Consider the following 18,807-nt stretch of genomic DNA (forward strand, 5'->3'; position numbering starts at 1 on the left):
TATGTGTGGACTGCTACACCTGCACAAAGCCTCATTTTTCATATATGTATTTTACACCTACACACACACACACATTTTCTTTCTCTCTTATTCTTTAGCTTCAGTCATTAAACTAACTGACATACATATTATATATCTGTACACACACACGTATATGACTATATATTCCTTTATTTTAATAATAGAAGCTAAGCTAACCGCTAATTTTAAGGGAAGCTGGTAGTGACCCATGTGTGTATGTTGCTAACACTTCCCATTATTAAAGATTTTTGCAGCCTTTTTTTTGTTCTATCACTTTGTTGTTTGCATCAGGCCTTTGAAATTAAGGGAAAAGGGAGAAAGCCCTTGGGCTAGAACATCCATTCAGGTTTAGCCGACACATAAACTGTTGCAAATCACCATATCACTGCTGTTGTTTCTGGTTCCTCCAGGTAAATGTTGGCAGCATACCAAATAATAAGGAATTGTGAGCATTCTAAGGCCAGGCTCACAGTGCTGACAAAGTTGCCGAAGCACACATTGTACTGAGAATACCTAGGAGCTGCTGGAGAAGGCTGACTACATCACTCCCTGGAACTGGCATATTTCCTGGCCCCAAGATAACAGACTTTCCCTGCTGACAGTTAACATAGTTAGGTCTGAGTTCAGGTACTAGCAGTCTATGGTGCTATGTGGAAGGTTAAACGCTAGTTTAAGATATAAGATACAAGGTTCTTACAGTTGCACATAACAATTGGTTTCTTTCTTTGTCCTTTTCAAAATAGACTAGTAAATTACATACAAAAATACTATGTTAAAATAAAGTTATTTAGGTTGCAAATTCAAGAGTTATGAAATGTCAGAATCACGGTGACCGGAGCAAATGGCTCCATGAGCATGCATTAAGATACAGGTTTCAGAGTAGCAGCCGTGTTAGTCTGTATTCGCAAAAAGAAAAGGAGTACTTGTGGCACCTTAGAGACTAACAAATTTATTAGAGCATAAGCTTTCGTGAGCTACAGCTCACTTCATCGGATGCATTTGGTGGAAAAAACAGAGGAGAGATTTATATACACACACACAGAGAACATGAAACAATGGGTTTATCATACACACTGTAAGGAGAGTCATCACTTAAGATAAGCCATCACCAGCAGCAGGGGGGGGGGGGAAGGAGGAAAACCTTTCATGGTGACAAGCAAGGTAGGCTAATTCCAGCAGTTAACAAGAATATCAGAGGAACAGTGGGGGGTGGGGTGGGAGGGAGAAATACCATGGGGAAATAGTTTTACTTTGTGTAATGACTCATCCATTCCCAGTCTCTATTCAAGCCTAAGTTAATTGTATCCAGTTTGCAAATTAATTCCAATTCAGCAGTCTCTCGTTGGAGTCTGTTTTTGAAGCTTTTTTGTTGAAGTATAGCCACTCTTAGGTCTGTGATCGAGTGACCAGAGAGATTGAAGTGTTCTCCAACTGGTTTTTGAATGTTATAATTCTTGACGTCTGATTTGTGTCCATTCATTCTTTTACGTAGAGACTGTCCAGTTTGGCCAATGTACATGGCAGAGGGGCATTGCTGGCACATGATGGCATATATCACATTGGTAGATGCGCAGGTGAACGAGCCTCTGATTGTGTGGCTGATGTGATTAGGCCCTATGATGGTATCCCCTGAATAGATATGTGGACAGAGTTGGCAACGGGCTTTGTTGCAAGGATAGGTTCCTGGGTTAGTGGTTCTGTTGTGTGGTGTGTGGTTGCTGGTGAGTATTTGCTTCAGATTGGGGGGCTGTCTGTAAGCAAGGACTGGTCTGTCACCCAAGATCTGTGAGAGTGATGGCTCGTCCTTCAGGATAGGTTGTAGATCCTTGATGATGCGTTGGAGAGGTTTTAGTTGGGGGCTGAAGGTGATGGCTAGTGGCGTTCTGTTGTTTTCTTTGTTGGGCCTGTCCTGTAGTAGGTGACTTCTGGGTACTCTTCTGGCTCTGTCAATCTGTTTCTTCACTTCAGCAGGTGGGTATTGTAGTTGTAGGAATGCATGATAGAGATCTTGTAGGTGTTTGTCTCTGTCTGAGGGGTTGGAGCAAATGCGGTTATATCGTAGCGCTTGGCTGTAGACAATGGATCGAGTGGTAGGATCTGGATGAAAGCTAGAGGCATGTAGGTAGGAATAGCGGTCAGTAGGTTTCCGATATAGGGTGGTGTTTATGTGACCATCGCTTATTAGCACCGTAGTGTCCAGGAAGTGGATCTCTTGTGTGGACTGGTCCAGGCTGAGGTTGATGGTGGGATGGAAATTGTTGAAATCATGGTGGAATTCCTCAAGAGCTTCTTTTCCATGGGTCCAGATGATGAAGATGTCATCAATGTAGCGCAAGTAGAGTAGGGGCATTAGGGGACGAGAGCTGAGGAAGCGTTGTTCTAAGTCAGCCATAAAAATGTTGGCATACTGTGGGGCCATGCGGGTACCCATCGCAGTGCCGCTGATTTGAAGGTATACATTGTCACCAAATGTGAAATAGTTATGGGTGAGGACAAAGTCACAAAGTTCAGCCACCAGGTTAGCCGTGACAGTATCGGGGATACTGTTTCTGACGGCTTGTAGTCCATCTTTGTGTGGAATGTTGGTGTAGAGGGCTTCTACATCCATAGTGGCTAGGATGGTGTTTTTAGGAAGATCACCAATGGACTGTAGTTTCCTCAGGAAGTCAGTGGTGTCTCGAAGATAGCTGGGAGTGCTGGTAACGAAGGGCCTGAGGAGGGAGTCTACATAGCCAGACAATCCTGCTGTCAGGGTGCCAATGCCTGAGATGATGGGGCGTCCAGGATTTCCAGTTTTATGGATCTTGGGTAGCAGATAGAATACCCCAGGTCGGGGCTCCAGCAGTGTGTCTGTGCGGATTTGTTCTTGTGCTTTTTCAGGGAGTTTCTTGAGCAAATGCTGTAGTTTCTTTTGGTAACTCTCAGTGGGATCAGAGGGTAATGGCTTGTAGAAAGTGGTGTTGGAGAGATGCCTAGTAGCCTCTTGTCCATACTCCGACCTATTCATGATGACGACAGCACCTCCTTTGTCAGCCTTTTTGATTATGATGTCAGAGTTGTTTCTGAGGCTGTGGATGGCACTGTGTTCTGCATGGCTGAGGTTATGGGGTAAGTGATGCTGCTTTTCCACAATTTCAGCTCGTGCACGTTGGCGGAAGCAGTCTATGTAGAAATCCAGGCTGCTGTTTCGACCTTCAGGAGGAGTCCACCCAGAATCCTTCTTTTTGTAGTGTTGGCAGGAAGGTCTCTGTGGGTTACTATGTTGGTCAGAGGTGTGTTGGAAATATTCCTTGAGTCTGAGACGTCGAAAATAGGATTCTAGGTCACCACAGAACTGTATCATGTTCGTGGTTCAATCTCTCTGGTCACTCGATCACAGACCTAAGAGTGGCTATACTTCAACAAAAAAGCTTCAAAAACAGACTCCAACGAGAGACTGCTGAATTGGAATTAATTTGCAAACTGGATACAATTAACTTAGGCTTGAATAGAGACTGGGAATGGATGAGTCATTACACAAAGTAAAACTATTTCCCCATGGTATTTCTCCCTCCCACCCCACCCCCCACTGTTCCTCTGATATTCTTGTTAACTGCTGGAATTAGCCTACCTTGCTTGTCACCATGAAAGGTTTTCCTCCTTTCCCCCCCCCTGCTGCTGGTGATGGCTTATCTTAAGTGATCACTCTCCTTACAGTGTGTATGATAAACCCATTGTTTCATGTTCTCTGTGTGTGTGTGTATATAAATCTCTCCTCTGTTTTTTCCACCAAATGCATCCGATGAAGTGAGCTGTAGCTCACGAAAGCTTATGCTCTAATAAATTTGTTAGTCTCTAAGGTGCCACAAGTACTCCTTTTCTCATTAAGATACAGTCTTTAATGGTACAATCAGGTACTATTCCACAGGACGCCTGCCTCATTCAGTGCACAAGATAGCTGGTCAAAGGGAAGTGAGAATTAAGGTTGCACGGGCAACCATAAATCTGGCATTTCCTAACTTCTGAGAGCTTGACTTTGCAATAACTCACTCCCACCCTTCTCCCCCCAATGTGGAGTGAAAAAGACACTATATTATGTTGGGCAGCTTACTTGCAGTGGCTAACAGAATAATATCCCTAAAGGAATCCTAATTAGTTCACAAATCATATGTCTTAATGTGAGTGATTAGAGTAATAAAGGTGCAATAAGAGTTTCTTGTATTTTGTATACTTGAGACATCCACTGGTTGAAAAAACACTTAACATTTATAATTATTTTACAGAACCCTCTTAAGTGCATAAAATGTATTCATTCAGGTTAATATTTTTATTATGAGTAATATTAACTGCATCTGAGATGCCTCATGTGAATAGTACACTGGACAGAACATGCTGCAGGATGTACCAGGTAATTCGCTATTGAAGCATCAGCAAACTAATGGAGTGTCAACATTTCAAAGCTGCCATCCATGGTACTCCATCATTGTACAGAAGCTATGGTGGAGATCAGTATTAAAGGGATTAATAGTTCTCTGGGGTAATGTTCTGTAGCCCTTGAATGGTTGCAACTTACTTTTACTCACATGCTCAGCCAAAGGTCCACATACTCATTTCTTGGTACAAGAGAGCATTCAGAGCACTCCAAAGTCTGAATAGCCCAATCTGTACAGGGGAGGGGTGCTGTGTGGGGACTTACTCAAACTAAATTCTAAGGGGGAAGTTTTAGAGCTAGTCACAATCTAGCCCTCAATTTTTAATCAAGAATTGTTCAGAGTAAGATCTAAATCCGATTTAATTGTGAGAGACATTCCAAAATTTAAATGAATATACAAATCATAGAGTATATATAATATGCACACAGGGAATTTGTAATCAGTTTAATAAAGGTAGCAGCATGCTAATTCAGAAATCAACATCAAAGCAAAAGATTTAAGTTTCCTGGCTCTAAGAAGGAAATACAGATTTCTCAAATTGGTGATTGCAGGAATGCAGTTCATCTAGCATATAGATATCAGAACTAGCAATTCCTGCCAAACATTCTATGAACAGCATCCTTACCCACTGCCAAACACAGCCCCCTTCCCCAAAACCCAAAAAGGAAAAAAAAGCCCTCTTTATCTAAATGAATTTATTGTTTTTGGAAAGTACTAGACTGATGCCATCAGCAAATTAAGTTTTGTATCCTCAGAACAGCTTCTGGAAGACAATGGTGCTATCTATCCCTCTCTGCTTTACTTCTTCTCTGGGAGCACATCCAAGACCCAAGGATGAGATTCTATGATCAGCCTCTAAGAGGCACAAGAACAGAACTCATGATAAGGTAAGGAAGTTTTAAGCCACTTTATCACTCTCACAATCCTAGGCTACTCTGGCTGAAGAGTTTCCTTGCGGTAATTTAGGTACCCCAGGGGCCTGTTTGAGTTATGGCAGCCTCTCCAGGATACCCTATGGGCCACGTACTGCTCAGAATCTCCACAGTGTGGTCCCCACAAATGCTTTCTGCGCCAGGGCTTACAAAGGGGTCCTCAGAAGGGAGCCATACAGCTGTCTTACACTGCATCTATGCCAAGGGAATCCTTCCAACAGCTAGTTACAAGGCTGTTAAGACCCTTTACATTGTTCTGGTGCAAAGTGGCAGTAGTGGGACTGAGGATCTCACCACAGATTATATCTGATCCTTTATGGGTACAAAAAGAGGAGAGGGAGCTGAAGAGGGCACTAGAAAAATCCTTTCTTTTTGGTAGCACAAAGTTTGCTTGAGGCCTGTACTCATAAGAGTGCTAACATCCCTGAAAGGAGGCAAATGAGAAAGAGGCTTTGCGGCACTTCCTTCATCACCAGCCAGCACAGCTTGTCAAGAGATGGGCATCTGGTGTGCACTATTAAAGGTCACAGCAAGGGACTCTTGGGTCAACGTTTCTTCAGTGTCCCCAAAGGCAATGTGCTTACATCAGGAACAGTGTTTCTGAGACCTCCCACTGGGATGATGTATGTGGCACAGGGATGTGTCTCAAATATACATTTTAACCCTGGGGAGTGAGATGGTAGGGTTTTTTAGAACTCTCATACAGTGTAATTATTTCTTTACACAATGCCATAATGCTCAATCCCTGGCTTCCGCTGAGAATGTCATTAAGGACATTAACTGTCATGTTACTATCTGTCCACTAGGGATTGGACTAAGATCACGAACCACTGAGGCCACTAAACAGCAAACGATAACTTTTGATTACTGTAGATCTCTGGTGAATCAGAAAATATAATCTGGAGGAAAGAGACTTTGGGCAATATTTTCAAAAGCACCTAACTGATTTAGGAACTTAAGTTCAATTTTCAAACATGATTTATGCACTTAGGATAAATTAGGATTATGCACTTCCATTTATTTTGTGAAGCACTAATCAATAGCCTTAGGAGAAGATTTTCAAAGATCAGGCACCTGACTCCTATTCACTTTCAAAAGGACATGGCTATCTAACCGCCCTTTGCCTTCTCGTGAAGTGTCCATACATGCCATTGCTGGAAGCAGGCTAGTCGCCCTGCACAGTCCTGGTAAGGCAAATGGTATTGTTCCTTTTCCAAATATGCTAACTGGAAAGGCAAAGAAGGGAAGCTAAATAAATCATGTTTTTGTAAAACTGGTGTTTATTTAGGATTAATTTACTAGCTGATGGATTAAGGAAAAATATTACTATCAAGCCTGCAGTTTCAGACATCAAGGCCTTTTCATTAAGCTGGTATCTATAACACTTAAAATATCAAATTTTTCAGAATATCAGCAGTGAAACAAAAACCCTGATTCTTGAGAATGGAAAATGAGCACAGAAAAGAACATGTCAATGAGCACTCATAGGTACTACATTAATGAGTCATTTTAAAAAGTTCTGCATTCTTGCTTTGCAATTTCTGTTACAATCAATGGGAGTCACAAGCCCAAATTATAAGAAATTCTTTGAAAGTTCCCTTAATTTCAATGGCCAAATGTAATTTTTGGTATTGCAGCAATTGTTCACTCAGAATAGGGTCCTTTTTTCATTCTCAGTAACTACCTATTTTTAACTGTAAAATCACATAACTGGACAAGTCTTTTGATGATGGGGACAGAAAAGGGCACAAAGTCAAAAGGAACATGGGAAGGTTCTATTTTGGTCTGATGGGACAGCATATTTTGATTTCATCATGCTAATAAAGAGCAACATCACTATACTGGAAGGCATTTTAAATATTGTTCTGTAAACCAGCAGTAATCCCACATCACTTCCAGACATATCCATATCCTATGGCCCCCAATCTTAAGCCGTGTCAGAGGAATGGTTGGTGCAGATGAGGAAAAAAGGAGAGCAAAGATCACTGTTGCATCCGTTGCCCTGATACTGGTAGGCCAGAACTAATATGAATATAGCAAACTTGGTGGCTCAGGCCCATCTTAAACTTCTATGTTTTTCCTATGCCAGTCTTAAGTATCAACCACTTCGCAAAAAGCAACAGCCAAAACCAATAATGAATTTTGACTCTTTGTTTAAAAAAATGCAGCAACCATTATACAACAAACCTTTGAGAGATGCTGTTCCAAAACTGTCTTTAGAATCCAGTTCCAATACATGTCCAAAACCACAAATACTAATCTCATTTTAAAATTCAAGCAACACTCTCTGCATTCTGCCTGACTTGTAAATATTTCTGGATCCATAAAAGGAAAAATAAACATGGCACTGAATTTATACGCAAATTTATCAGAAGGCTTACCTAATTGGATAAACTGTTGCTCACTTTTCACTCCAGGTCCTGCCGCAGTACTTGCTGCTACTTCCACACTGTATCGAATACCAGGAACTAAGGAGGGGATGACTACAGAAAAGGTGGAACCATCTACGGTCTTGTTTATGTGGTATCTGCTTTCATTGCCCAGGCACCAAACCTGTAGGTAAATAAAGTACATAGCACATGTGTGTGTTAAAAGTTAAAGCTAAAAGGATAGTTACATGATATGATATGGTCCTTTCTGCTTCATAAAGGGAGCCAAACTAGATTATAACTGGTATTTATTATTTGTATTGCAGTAGCACCAAGCAACCCCAGTCACAGGCTAGGTGCTGTAAAAACACAGAGCAAAAATACGGTTCCTGCCACAAAGAGTTTACAATGTAAGATAACTTGTTAGCTCCCTTCTAACCCTCTAACATATCAATCCAAAACATAAGCACTAATAATGCACTAATGAGCATTTGTTGCACTCCACAAATAATGGAAGAGAGAGAAAGAACTCTCAATCATTCAGTATGACTAAAACAAGGGAATTAAATTTGATGGTATTTGCAACTCTCTTTTTCATGAATAATTGGTCAGGCTAGGTTTTGTTCAGAGACATGTTCGGGGAAATTTGTATTTGCATGAATTCATACTTTTCCCTGAGGACAGGTATTCATGCTGGAAGCAATAAAAGTTATAGTAAACCAAACAGGGATTGGATGCAGGGGCTGGGGCTGATGCAGTGACACCCCATTTTTAACTAGAGTTAGGTCACAATGAGAATGTGGCACACGCCATTTTTAACTAAGAGTTAGGTCACAATGAAAATGTGGCACAGGTAAAAGCTAGGGGGCTGAGACTCAATCTGGAGAAGACTCAGGTGATATTGGCTGGTTAGGGGAAAACAACTGGATGAGACAGGAGATAATGTTGCCCCCTCTGATTCAAGGGGCTTGGTCACCATTTGTGAGTAGATGCACAACTGAGGAGGCTGGATGGACTCCCAATTGGTATTAAAAGAGCAGGTAGCCAATAGCACTTACTGTTAGATCACCTATTTCTCAATATGTACTTCCAGGAGGTTGCGTTACTTTTGTAATCTGAACTTGCAACTGTCTTTGTCACCTCCAGATCAAGCTATTGCAATGAGCTCTACATGCAGCTACTCTTTCAATCTACCTCAAAATCAAAAATGGTGCAGAATTCAACAGCTTGTTTGTTATGAGGTAGGTCCTTCTAGGAACACATGATACCAGTACTTTTGGATCCACACTGGCTACCTATTAAATACAGGGTAGAATTTAAGGTTGTGGTCTTGACCTATAACTAGTTTAAAATCTTGTTATCTGAAAGACTGCTTCACTCTCCCTGTGCCAGTCTTCTGCATTTGAGATCAGCCTGAGCTGGAACCCCAACAAGGGAGATCTAATCAACTAGCACAGCACGTTCTGTGAGGGGGCCACCCTCAGTTTTGAACTCACAAATATTCCTAGTACATTGGCTTTGTGAGCATGCTGCAAGACACATGTCTTCACCCTAGATGTAAGGGGTTCAGAGGACTCTTATGGGAAATCATAAAGAACTGGAAGATATTTTGCTGGATTATTATATATGATTACTGTGGGAAGATAAGGGGTAAATGGAGTAATCCATTTTAATAAACATAATTGTGAAATGTGTCAAGGAATGTCCAGAGCATAGGATAAGCACTCACTTTTTACAAATGAGTACTAAATATATGATATCATTATTATTAGTGCCATTAAATTCTAGACAATGATCCATAAAACCTGCAGAAAAGTTATAGAATGATGTTATGAAAATGATAAGAGTGCATGTTTTAGAAAGCTATTAATAAATCAATATAGGGATTTGGAAAGGGAACAGTTATGCAGCCTTCACAAGAGCAGTCACAACCTCTTGTGCCACAACACACACAGAATATGTAGCTTAACATCCCCCACAACCCACAAACAACCAGAATATAACTAGCAAGAAGGAAGTGACACTAAGGAATTAAAAAGTATGCTGGGCAATAAATAGTTATGATTTAAATTTGTTTTCTGCTTAATTTCTCACAATCTTTACATAGAAGTGACTACAGTATATGATAATGATCCATTATACAATCGATATAGGGAAGTCTGAACAGATAGAAGATGCTTGTTAAGGAAACAAAAGGGAAGCCACTCCTGAACAGATGCATCACGGAAAAAGAAAATGAAAAGCTTTGTAAGCAGCCCTGTAACTTTATGCCAGAGGTGTGACAGAATGGACTCTAGCCTCATTTGAATATTGTTTTTTGTAAAGTGCTATTCATACTTCTGTAGCTGTAGCTGTGTCATCCTTTCCATTATAATCTATTAATACATTCACATTTTCTCCATTCTAAAACTTAGTGTGCAAGGTGTTAGCCAGCCTGGGTTTTAATTGTTTTAAAAAAATAAAGAGAATCCACTTGTTAAGAAAATAACATGATAGAATAATCATTAATTCCTTTTTGTATTAAAAAAAGGGATTTGAATTTCAGGGGTTTTTTTTGGGTTATTTGTTCCTAACATTGAATAGTTGTTTTTGTTTTTTTAAACAGAAAATATAATTATGCATGCTTTCATGATGCCTGTTTTCTATCCATAGGGAAAATTATCCACTGAACCACACTGAAAAACAGTGGCAGCCCCACAGCTGCATAGGCACTAAGAGATTCCTACTCATAGCTCACTGCAACCTATTGTCCCCAGATGCTAGCAGACACTGTATAGCATATTCCACACTCAAATGTGAATTTCCTCTCTTTTATTGTTTTGTCCTCACAACCCTAACATTCTTTTAATACAGTTTCTGGTGGGTGAATAATTCCATCTCTTTAGTTCAAGGTCTAACTGCCTTTAAATAAAACTTCCTTTGTGAATATTTTTTCAATTACATCTGAAACTAAGCCACAAAATGATTTTGTACCAGTCAATCAGGTTCTGAAAGACATTTTATTATTTTAAATTGAGCATGAAGCTAAGTGATCTCCACTCTTTTTTCTTTTCTACAGGGTAAAGAAAGAAATGAGTGGAATGAGTTTTGATGCTTAGGAATAAATGCCTACACTATGGTATTTTATCTTTAAAAAAAAAGGCTAAAACATTCTGATTTAAAAATCTCTCTCAACAATGCCAATTTACTACACACTAGAGCAAACCATCCTGACACTAGTGGCTGTAAAACAACCTTGAAATCCATGACTAGACACTTACAACATCTCAGCCTTGCTTAGGCAATTTTAGCTTCATTTCTTTTTTATGTAATTTATTCACAATTTAAATTACTCTAAGATAAAAACAGTATGTTGCTACAGAGGCCTTAAATAATAAAAAGTGAATACTGAACTTTAATATGTTAAAAATATATACAGTATAATGAAAGCTAGAATGCAAAGATAGATTTGTAAAAAAACAAAGAAAAATTACTATACATATATTTAATCTTACACTAACTCTCTTTAGATGGAAAGCTTTTCCATGTTTTTAACTATCCCAGATGAATAGAATAGTACACTTTACTCAGAATGTTACATAATAAATTATGTTGAAGTCTTTGAAATGATTAGACCAATTTATTTCCCCAAAAACCCTGTTTTGATCAAAAATGGTTCTTAAACTAGTACATTTTTCTTAGTGTTTTGTGTATGCAATTCTCATGTTATAGCATAGACATGAAATTGCTTATTTTAATTATGAATTTTGACCTTTTCTTTAATTTCCTGCACTACCATCTTCCCATTCAAATTAGTAGGAAGTTTTAATTCCTTTTGTACATGTAAAGATGCCACAGAGTAGATAGAATTCCTAAACAAATGATACTATAAAAAATATAAACAGAGAAATATTTTTTGATTCCACATGCTTTTGATTTTTACCAGTAGATGGAGCCAAATATCCACGAACAATTTATCCATCAATAGCATGCCAATAGTTTGCAGTGAATAAGAACTCTGCATGTCACCTTATATTCTTGGACCATTCCATTCTGGGTATCCTCAGGGGGTGGCTGCCAGGTAACCACAATTGCTGTCCCATTTCCATCATTCTTAGTCACTGAAACACTTTGAGGTGGAGCACTAGGAGCTGTTTGCGGGAAGAACCAGATGGTTAATTTGGTATTGTATTTCTAATACAATGTTGCCAAATGCTTTTTAACAAGCTGTAGCTAGTGCTTGATACATAAATGGCCCATTCTGCACTACACAAATGTAATCATAATTTCACCATTAAGAATGTTTCTGTCTGTCAAGGTAAATGGACGTGAGAGAGAAAATATGGTCTTATGATGTGAAGAGGTGTTGGGATCCTGGGTTCCATTACTGGCTCCGCAACAGACTCACTTTGTCACCTTGACTCAATACTGAGATCAAAATGTTAAAAAGATTCTACTAATTTTTGGTGCCTAACCTAAGACATGTAGGTCCTTCCTTTCAGAACTTCTGAGCACTCAAATTAACCTAACAAAGACCTTTGGGTGCTCATCACTTTAGAAAAAACAGGCTGTTGGTGTGAAAAGTTGGACACTCAAAATGTAGGCACCAAAGAGTGGATGTTTTCAAAAATGTTGGCTTTGATTTCCCTGAGCTTTAGTTTCTCCTTTTTTGTAAAAAAAAATAAAATATGTACTTCTTAAACTCCTGTTATTTGTAGGTACTTTCAATGAGAAGATTCCTTTTTTTTTGGGTCTAGTAGAGTCATCCTAAGATGTTCTGGGTTCAGGTGCTGCTCTTTTGAGGCTGCTTCAGAGGCCTAGGGGGAAGGCAGTGAGGGTCATCTGTTCAACTAGTGCAGCCAGAATGTATGGTGCAGGTCTGGGCCCCACCAATGCACTGAAATGTCTACTCTGAGGCATTTTGATTATGTTTGACCTTGCAAGTAAAAATGCTATGGTGAGGGAAATGGCTTTGTGAACCCTACCCTCTTTCTAGCACGTGCACAGAGGAGGATGCATAATTTAGCCCAATGTATTTGTTGCTCTCACTCATCATCTTTTCATTTTGTACCAGTGATGGATCCAGATATACAAGCACCCTAAAAATGTGGTTTCCTTCCTTCAGCTACAATACTTTGATGATTTCTGTGGTATCTGCTACTTATTTTAGATAGTGATAAGTATGTGTTTGAATTTGATACAAGTCACTTGTGACCAGACCATGAACTCAGCAAGGAGGAGAACACACTGCACTGGAGATAAAAAAAACACATTTCCCTTTTATGTGCTGGAGAGGATTTCTGCACATGCCTCTCTCACATGCAAAGTTTTAAATATTTACTTCTGTGCCACCAAACAAGTCACATAATGATCAGTCCAACATGCACTTCAAACAAAATCAAATAATGAACGTATCATAGAGAAACCGGCCGGAATACTCCTTCAAAAAGAAAAGATGAAGACAGACTTTCTGGTACTTGCCTTCTTCTAGGGTTTTTGCAAATTTCACTTCGCTATCTGCTCCTTGAAACTCGTTAAAAAAAGGGCGGGCCTTGATTTCATAGTTTACACCTTTCTTCAGATCTGGAATGATGATGCTATTTTTGGTTGGTGTTCTCACTTCAAAAATTAACCATTCAGATTCACCGTGGGATGCAGTGGTAGGCCGGTACAGAATTTTATATCCCTGAATATACTGGGATTGCTGGTCCACCTAGCAGAACAGTAGAAACACGTTAGTGAATGCCTAATGGACTGTTTAATAAATACAAACCATAACACTGCCTGTAGAATTATGCAAAATACTAATAACTATCCATTTATTTTATCCAAAGTAAACAATGCTACTGAACCAGATAAAAATTCCTGGGAATTACAGCAAATTATGGGCCTTACTCACCACTGCATTAATACATTTCTAAGATAGTATAATGGCACTGACATCAATGAAGGGATAACAAAATGGTGAATCATGTTCTATATTTTGTAAAAAGAATAACCCCGATGCCATGGGGCTCCAAGCAGGAAAGGGGTTTGCCTAGGTGGATCTGTTTGAAGGATTGGGGTATGTATTTTAATAGTTCAGATGATGAATATAGAAATCAAACAAAGAAACAGGTCAACCTTCCTAAGGAGTGGAAGCCTCCCAGATTGCACAAAATAACCCTTGCTTCCTCCCCGCTTCCTTCTGGACAAAGTGGATTTTAAAGGGCAGCCAACTGGCACTATCTACATTCTGATGATTATGCTTGACTCTGTCAAAGGCCAGATAAATCCAAGCACTTCCTCCATACTCAGTGACTCAGCAGGGGGCTACTGTGCTGTAGAACTGGTGCTGTTTTAAGCAGTCACCAACAGGGCCAATAAAAATCAGCTTTTTAAAGGAAGGAAGCTACCAATAAAGGTGGATCAAAACTGCACTCAGTTGACTGGATTGTCATTTGCAGTAAAACCAATTTATGTCACTTGGCAGTGTACAAAGGCCTTAGTGTAAATAAGAACCATGGTCAATATATTTGGGGATACTTGAGACAGGAGGTTACCTAATAGAATCGGTGTCTTGTGCAGCTTTCAGTATATTTTAGTCACTGACTTTGATAAATGATTTCTGATGTACAGGCAAATTTGAAAATAAAAATGTCTACTCAAAAACATTCAGATTGGTCCCATTTAAACTATTTTATCTGGTGACATAATAAACCTGTTTGTTTGCAATGTAATACCCAAGCAACATATTTTGTTTTAAATAACTGACTGATGAATGGCTGCTCGCTAAAATTGAAGTAATGCTTAATCTTTGAAATTGCAGTCAGAGACCACCCAAGAGACCAAAAAAATTGGCTGCCTGGAAAAGTTTGTTCTATAACTAAAGGTCAAACAAAATTATGCTTGGAAACTTGGTGATTTTTTTAAGTCGTCAGCTGAAACAGGAGATTGCCTGCTGCAGGTGGTCCTTAGTGCAGGTTTCACAATAGATACTGGGCATCACAGCAGTCAGTTTCTTTACAGTTCTTGACTATGTAAAATGCTTTCTTTACAAAGTTACGACATGCTAGCTGTAGCATCTTGTGATCACTTCATTATCATGCCTGTCAATATGTTGACTCAGAAGGGAGCACACATGGCAGTTCCATTCCCTTGAGATTAATTGTCTCCACTAGTGGAGTTGCCCCTCTGTTTTCCTGACCAGCTAGTTGATATTGCTTAAAATAGCCGTTCGTTTATTTACATTGTCTTATATCTTTCCTTGAATAGACTTATTCCTTTCTCATACTGTACTCTCTTTCTTTCTTTTTTCCTTTCTCCTCATCCATCCCCTTCATGTCACAATTTATTTCCCTGTATTCCTTCAATTTTTCTAAGCCCCCAATCTTCTCATTCTCTCTCCTTGTCCCTCCTCTGTATCTCTTCCTACCACTTTCCCTTGGGGACTCCTAAAGTATCTTTTTCTTTTCTTGCCCTGTTTTTCCTCCTCTTCCACCATAAGCTCCATACTTCTGACCTAACTGCTACTGACCAATGTGATTGATCCCATTGTGTTTTTTCTTTCCCACAGCATGTGTGCTCACTTTTAAGTTAGTAATTGCTGTGCTGTGGGAGGAAGTGCATTTCTCAATATCTGATATGGGGTGGGTGGGCATGGCAACTACCACATACCAGGGTCTATTTTGTTAGTACTTCCTGCAACTCTGGTTGATAGGCTGAGGAGCTATTGTGTTATCTCAAACATGACTTAGGGCCTGATGCACCTCTCACTGAATGCAATGGAATGGCTCTCATGAACTTGACTTTGGATCAGTCCCTTCACTTCCTGACAAAGGATGCTGAGCACCATTGATATGGCATAGCACTCTTTGTAGAATGAAAAGATAATCTAGGTTCTGATTAAGACAGGCACAGTCAGGGGAGTGCTGTAAGTGTCAATACCCATGAAATGATTTTCATGTACAACAGCAAGCTATTTTCATAGCTTCTTGATATAGTTTAACTCCACCATCAACAGTATGGTAGAGTATTGGGATTTAAATAAAAGTTCCCTTTCTCCCTACCCTAAACCCACCTCCCATTTTATAATTTTTACTTACTGTCCAATGAACTTCAATTGAGGAAGAAGAAAGGATAGTGGGGTTGTGAAGATGCAGAACCACATCCCCAAGCTCTCTCTGGACCTGTTTGTGATCCACACCCTGGCTTGTAGGTGGAACATCTGGAACAATGTAAGAACTCATTCTTATAACTGAATTTAGTCTTCCAAGTACATAACTTGATTGACAAATAGGCTTAATCACAGTACCCGCTAGAAGAGCCCAAATGTGCAGGAAATAGAACTACGTGAAGCGTTTTCACAGCAAACTGGCCAAAACCAATCTGCTTTTTCAGTGGAAGCAATGTGGGGAGAGGGAAGAAATGGGTGGGTGGGTAAGTGGGTTGGGAGCAAGGAGTAAAAAGAACAAACAAGGTCAGGGATAACTATGGTAAATTACAGCAGTAGCATCACCTCTGATCATGCAAATCTCCCTTTCCTGCAGGGAAAGGGAATCTCCTACAGCATACTCCAAACACCACAGAAACCAGGAAACAATCAAGGAGGGGCAGAAGAGCAGGTGTGTCTAAAAATAAATTCAGTAGCACTCTAGCAAGTGTTGTTGTTTTTTAATTACCTATTAACTGTAGTATAGTAATTAAATGAGGGGAAATGAACCACACAGATACAAGGACTTCCAAGGGCAGGAGCCTTCAGTGAGCAGGGCCAAAGCGCAGTTGCCCTCTGTTTCCCTTGATATTTGCAAATCCAATACTGGTCTCTTATTGTTGAAAGAATTATTCATACATATGAAAAGAGGAATTCCATTTGATGTGTTCTATCATTTGAGCTGGTACAATGGGGTGAGGATGTTTTCCATGTACAGCTCTCAAAAAGCATCTTGGGCTGAAAAGAAATGACTCTCCCCATATGTATACATTTATAGTGCATTCATCACCATGATATCGGAAGTGTATGTGTACCATGGATATCAGAGTACAGTATTTTTATATTCATTTCATAATTTCCCTTTTTTTCATTTCATAATACTCAAAAACTATGTTGGCAACAGAGAAAATCTCAAGCTCGGAAATTCACATGAAATGAAAAGTGCTGATATCCATGCCTGCAACAAAGCCAGATCCATAAGTTTGTTGCAGGTGGGTAGTCCATCTAAGGAGTGAGAGCGACAGAATGTTGATGACCTCCCTATGGAAAATGCTTATATAAAATATGAAGGGGACACATGAAAAAGTGTAATTTTTGAGGAGATGTTTATATTTCCAGCCCATTACCCAATGTATTTTAAATAATTCACTGACCATCAAATTAAGAAATTATCTATCTATATATGTATGAAGTTACTAGCATGTGAACAAATTCTTCCAGCAACAAAGTCCACATAGATTCATAGATACTAAGGTCAGAAGGGACCATTCTGATCATCTAGTCCGACCTCTGCACAGCGCAGGCCACAGAATCTCACCCACCCACTCCTATGAAAAACTTCACCCATGTCTGAGCTATTGAAGTCCTTAAATCATGGTTCAAAGACTTCAAGGAGCAGAGAAGCCTCCCTCAAGTCACCCATGCCCCGTGCTACAGAGGAAGGCGAAAAACCTCCAGGGCCTCTCCAATCTGCCCTGGAGGAAAATTCCTTCCCGACCCAAAATATGGCAATCAGCTAAACCCTGAGCATATGGGCAAGATTCACCAGCCAGATACCCAGGAAAGAATTTTCTATAGTAACTCAGATCCCATCCATCTAATATCCCATCTCAGGGGATTTGGCCTATTTACCCTGAATATTTAAAGATCAATTAATTACCAAAATCCCATTATCCCATCATACCATCTCCTCCATAAACTTATCGAGTAGAATCTTAAAGCCAGATAGATCTTTTGCCCCCACTGCTTCCCTTGGAAGGCTATTCCAAAACTTCACTCCTCTGATGGTTAGAAACCTTCATCTAATTTCAAGTCTAAACTTCCTGGTGGCCAGTTTATACCCATTTGTTCTTGTGTCCACATTGGTGCTGAGGTTAAATAATTCCTCTCCCTCTCCTGTATTTATCCCTCTGATATATTTAGAGAGAGCAATCATATCTCCCCTCAACCTTCTTTTAGTTAGGCTAAACAAGCCAAGCTCTTTAAGTCTCCTTTCATAAGACAAGTTTTCCATTCCTCGGATCATCCTAGTAGCCCTTCTCTGCACCTGCTCCAGTTTGAATTCATCCTTTTTAAACATGGGAGACCAGAACTGCACACAGTATTCTAGGTGAGGTCTCACCAGTGCCTTGTATAACGGTACTAAAACCTCCTTATCCCTACTGGAAATGCCTCTCCTGATGCATCCCAAAACCGCATTAGCTTTTTTCACAGCCATATCACATTGGCAGCTCATAGTCATCCTATGATCAACCAATACTCCAAGGTCCTTCTCCTCTTCCGTTACTTCTAATTGATGCGTCCCCAACTTATAGCTAAAATTCTTGTTATTAATCCCTAAATGCATAACCTTACACTTCTCACTATTAAATTTCATCTTATTACTATTACTCCAGTTTACAAGGTCATCCAGATCCTCCTGTATAATATCCCGATCCTTCTCCAAATTGGCAATACCTCCCAGCTTTGTATCATCTGCAAACTTTATTAGCACACTCCCACTTTTTGTGCCAAGGTCAGTAATAAAAAGATTAAATAAGATTGGTCCCAAAACCGATCCCTGAGGAACTCCACTGGTAACCTCCCTCCAACCTGACAGTTCGTCTTTCAGTAGGACCCGTTGCATTTGAGACTGTAAGAGCTATGCCACCTGGCAATTTGTCATACAGCTTCTCCAACATATTCACAAGAGTGTGGGATTATTTCAAAAATAAATAATCAGTGTGTGGCCTATGTGCAACCCAGTGGGTGACAAATCTGTCTGCTTAGCCATGAAGACTGTTTAAAATAAATACACCATTGTGCAGCTACTGTATCCATATGAAAAAAATTCCGCCAAATTGTCCACAAATCCATCTTTTCCTCCTTCTGATACTCTTAAAGACAGTAACTTCTGCAACTTG

At 39.8% G+C, this 18,807-nt stretch overlaps 1 protein-coding gene across 8 annotated transcripts in view; it reads right to left on the reverse strand.

Annotated features, from left to right (window-relative positions):
• The window catches only part of ROBO1 (roundabout guidance receptor 1), a 1,032,116-nt gene that overhangs the window by 58,640 nt on the left and 954,669 nt on the right, over window positions 1-18,807 (reverse strand). For all 8 annotated transcript variants that reach the window (XM_038413136.2, XM_038413109.2, XM_043509586.1 and 5 more), the window contains 4 exons: window positions 15,798-15,919; window positions 13,195-13,426; window positions 11,743-11,864; window positions 7,747-7,918 (listed from right to left, as the gene is read on the reverse strand). In XM_038413136.2, coding sequence (XP_038269064.1) covers window positions 7,747-7,918; window positions 11,743-11,864; window positions 13,195-13,426; window positions 15,798-15,919 — 648 coding nt within the window. The remainder of the gene's footprint in view (window positions 1-7,746; window positions 7,919-11,742; window positions 11,865-13,194; window positions 13,427-15,797; window positions 15,920-18,807) is intronic.

Source organism: Dermochelys coriacea, chromosome 1 (genome assembly GCF_009764565.3).
Source record: "Dermochelys coriacea isolate rDerCor1 chromosome 1, rDerCor1.pri.v4, whole genome shotgun sequence".
Lineage (NCBI taxonomy): Eukaryota > Metazoa > Chordata > Testudines > Dermochelyidae > Dermochelys > Dermochelys coriacea.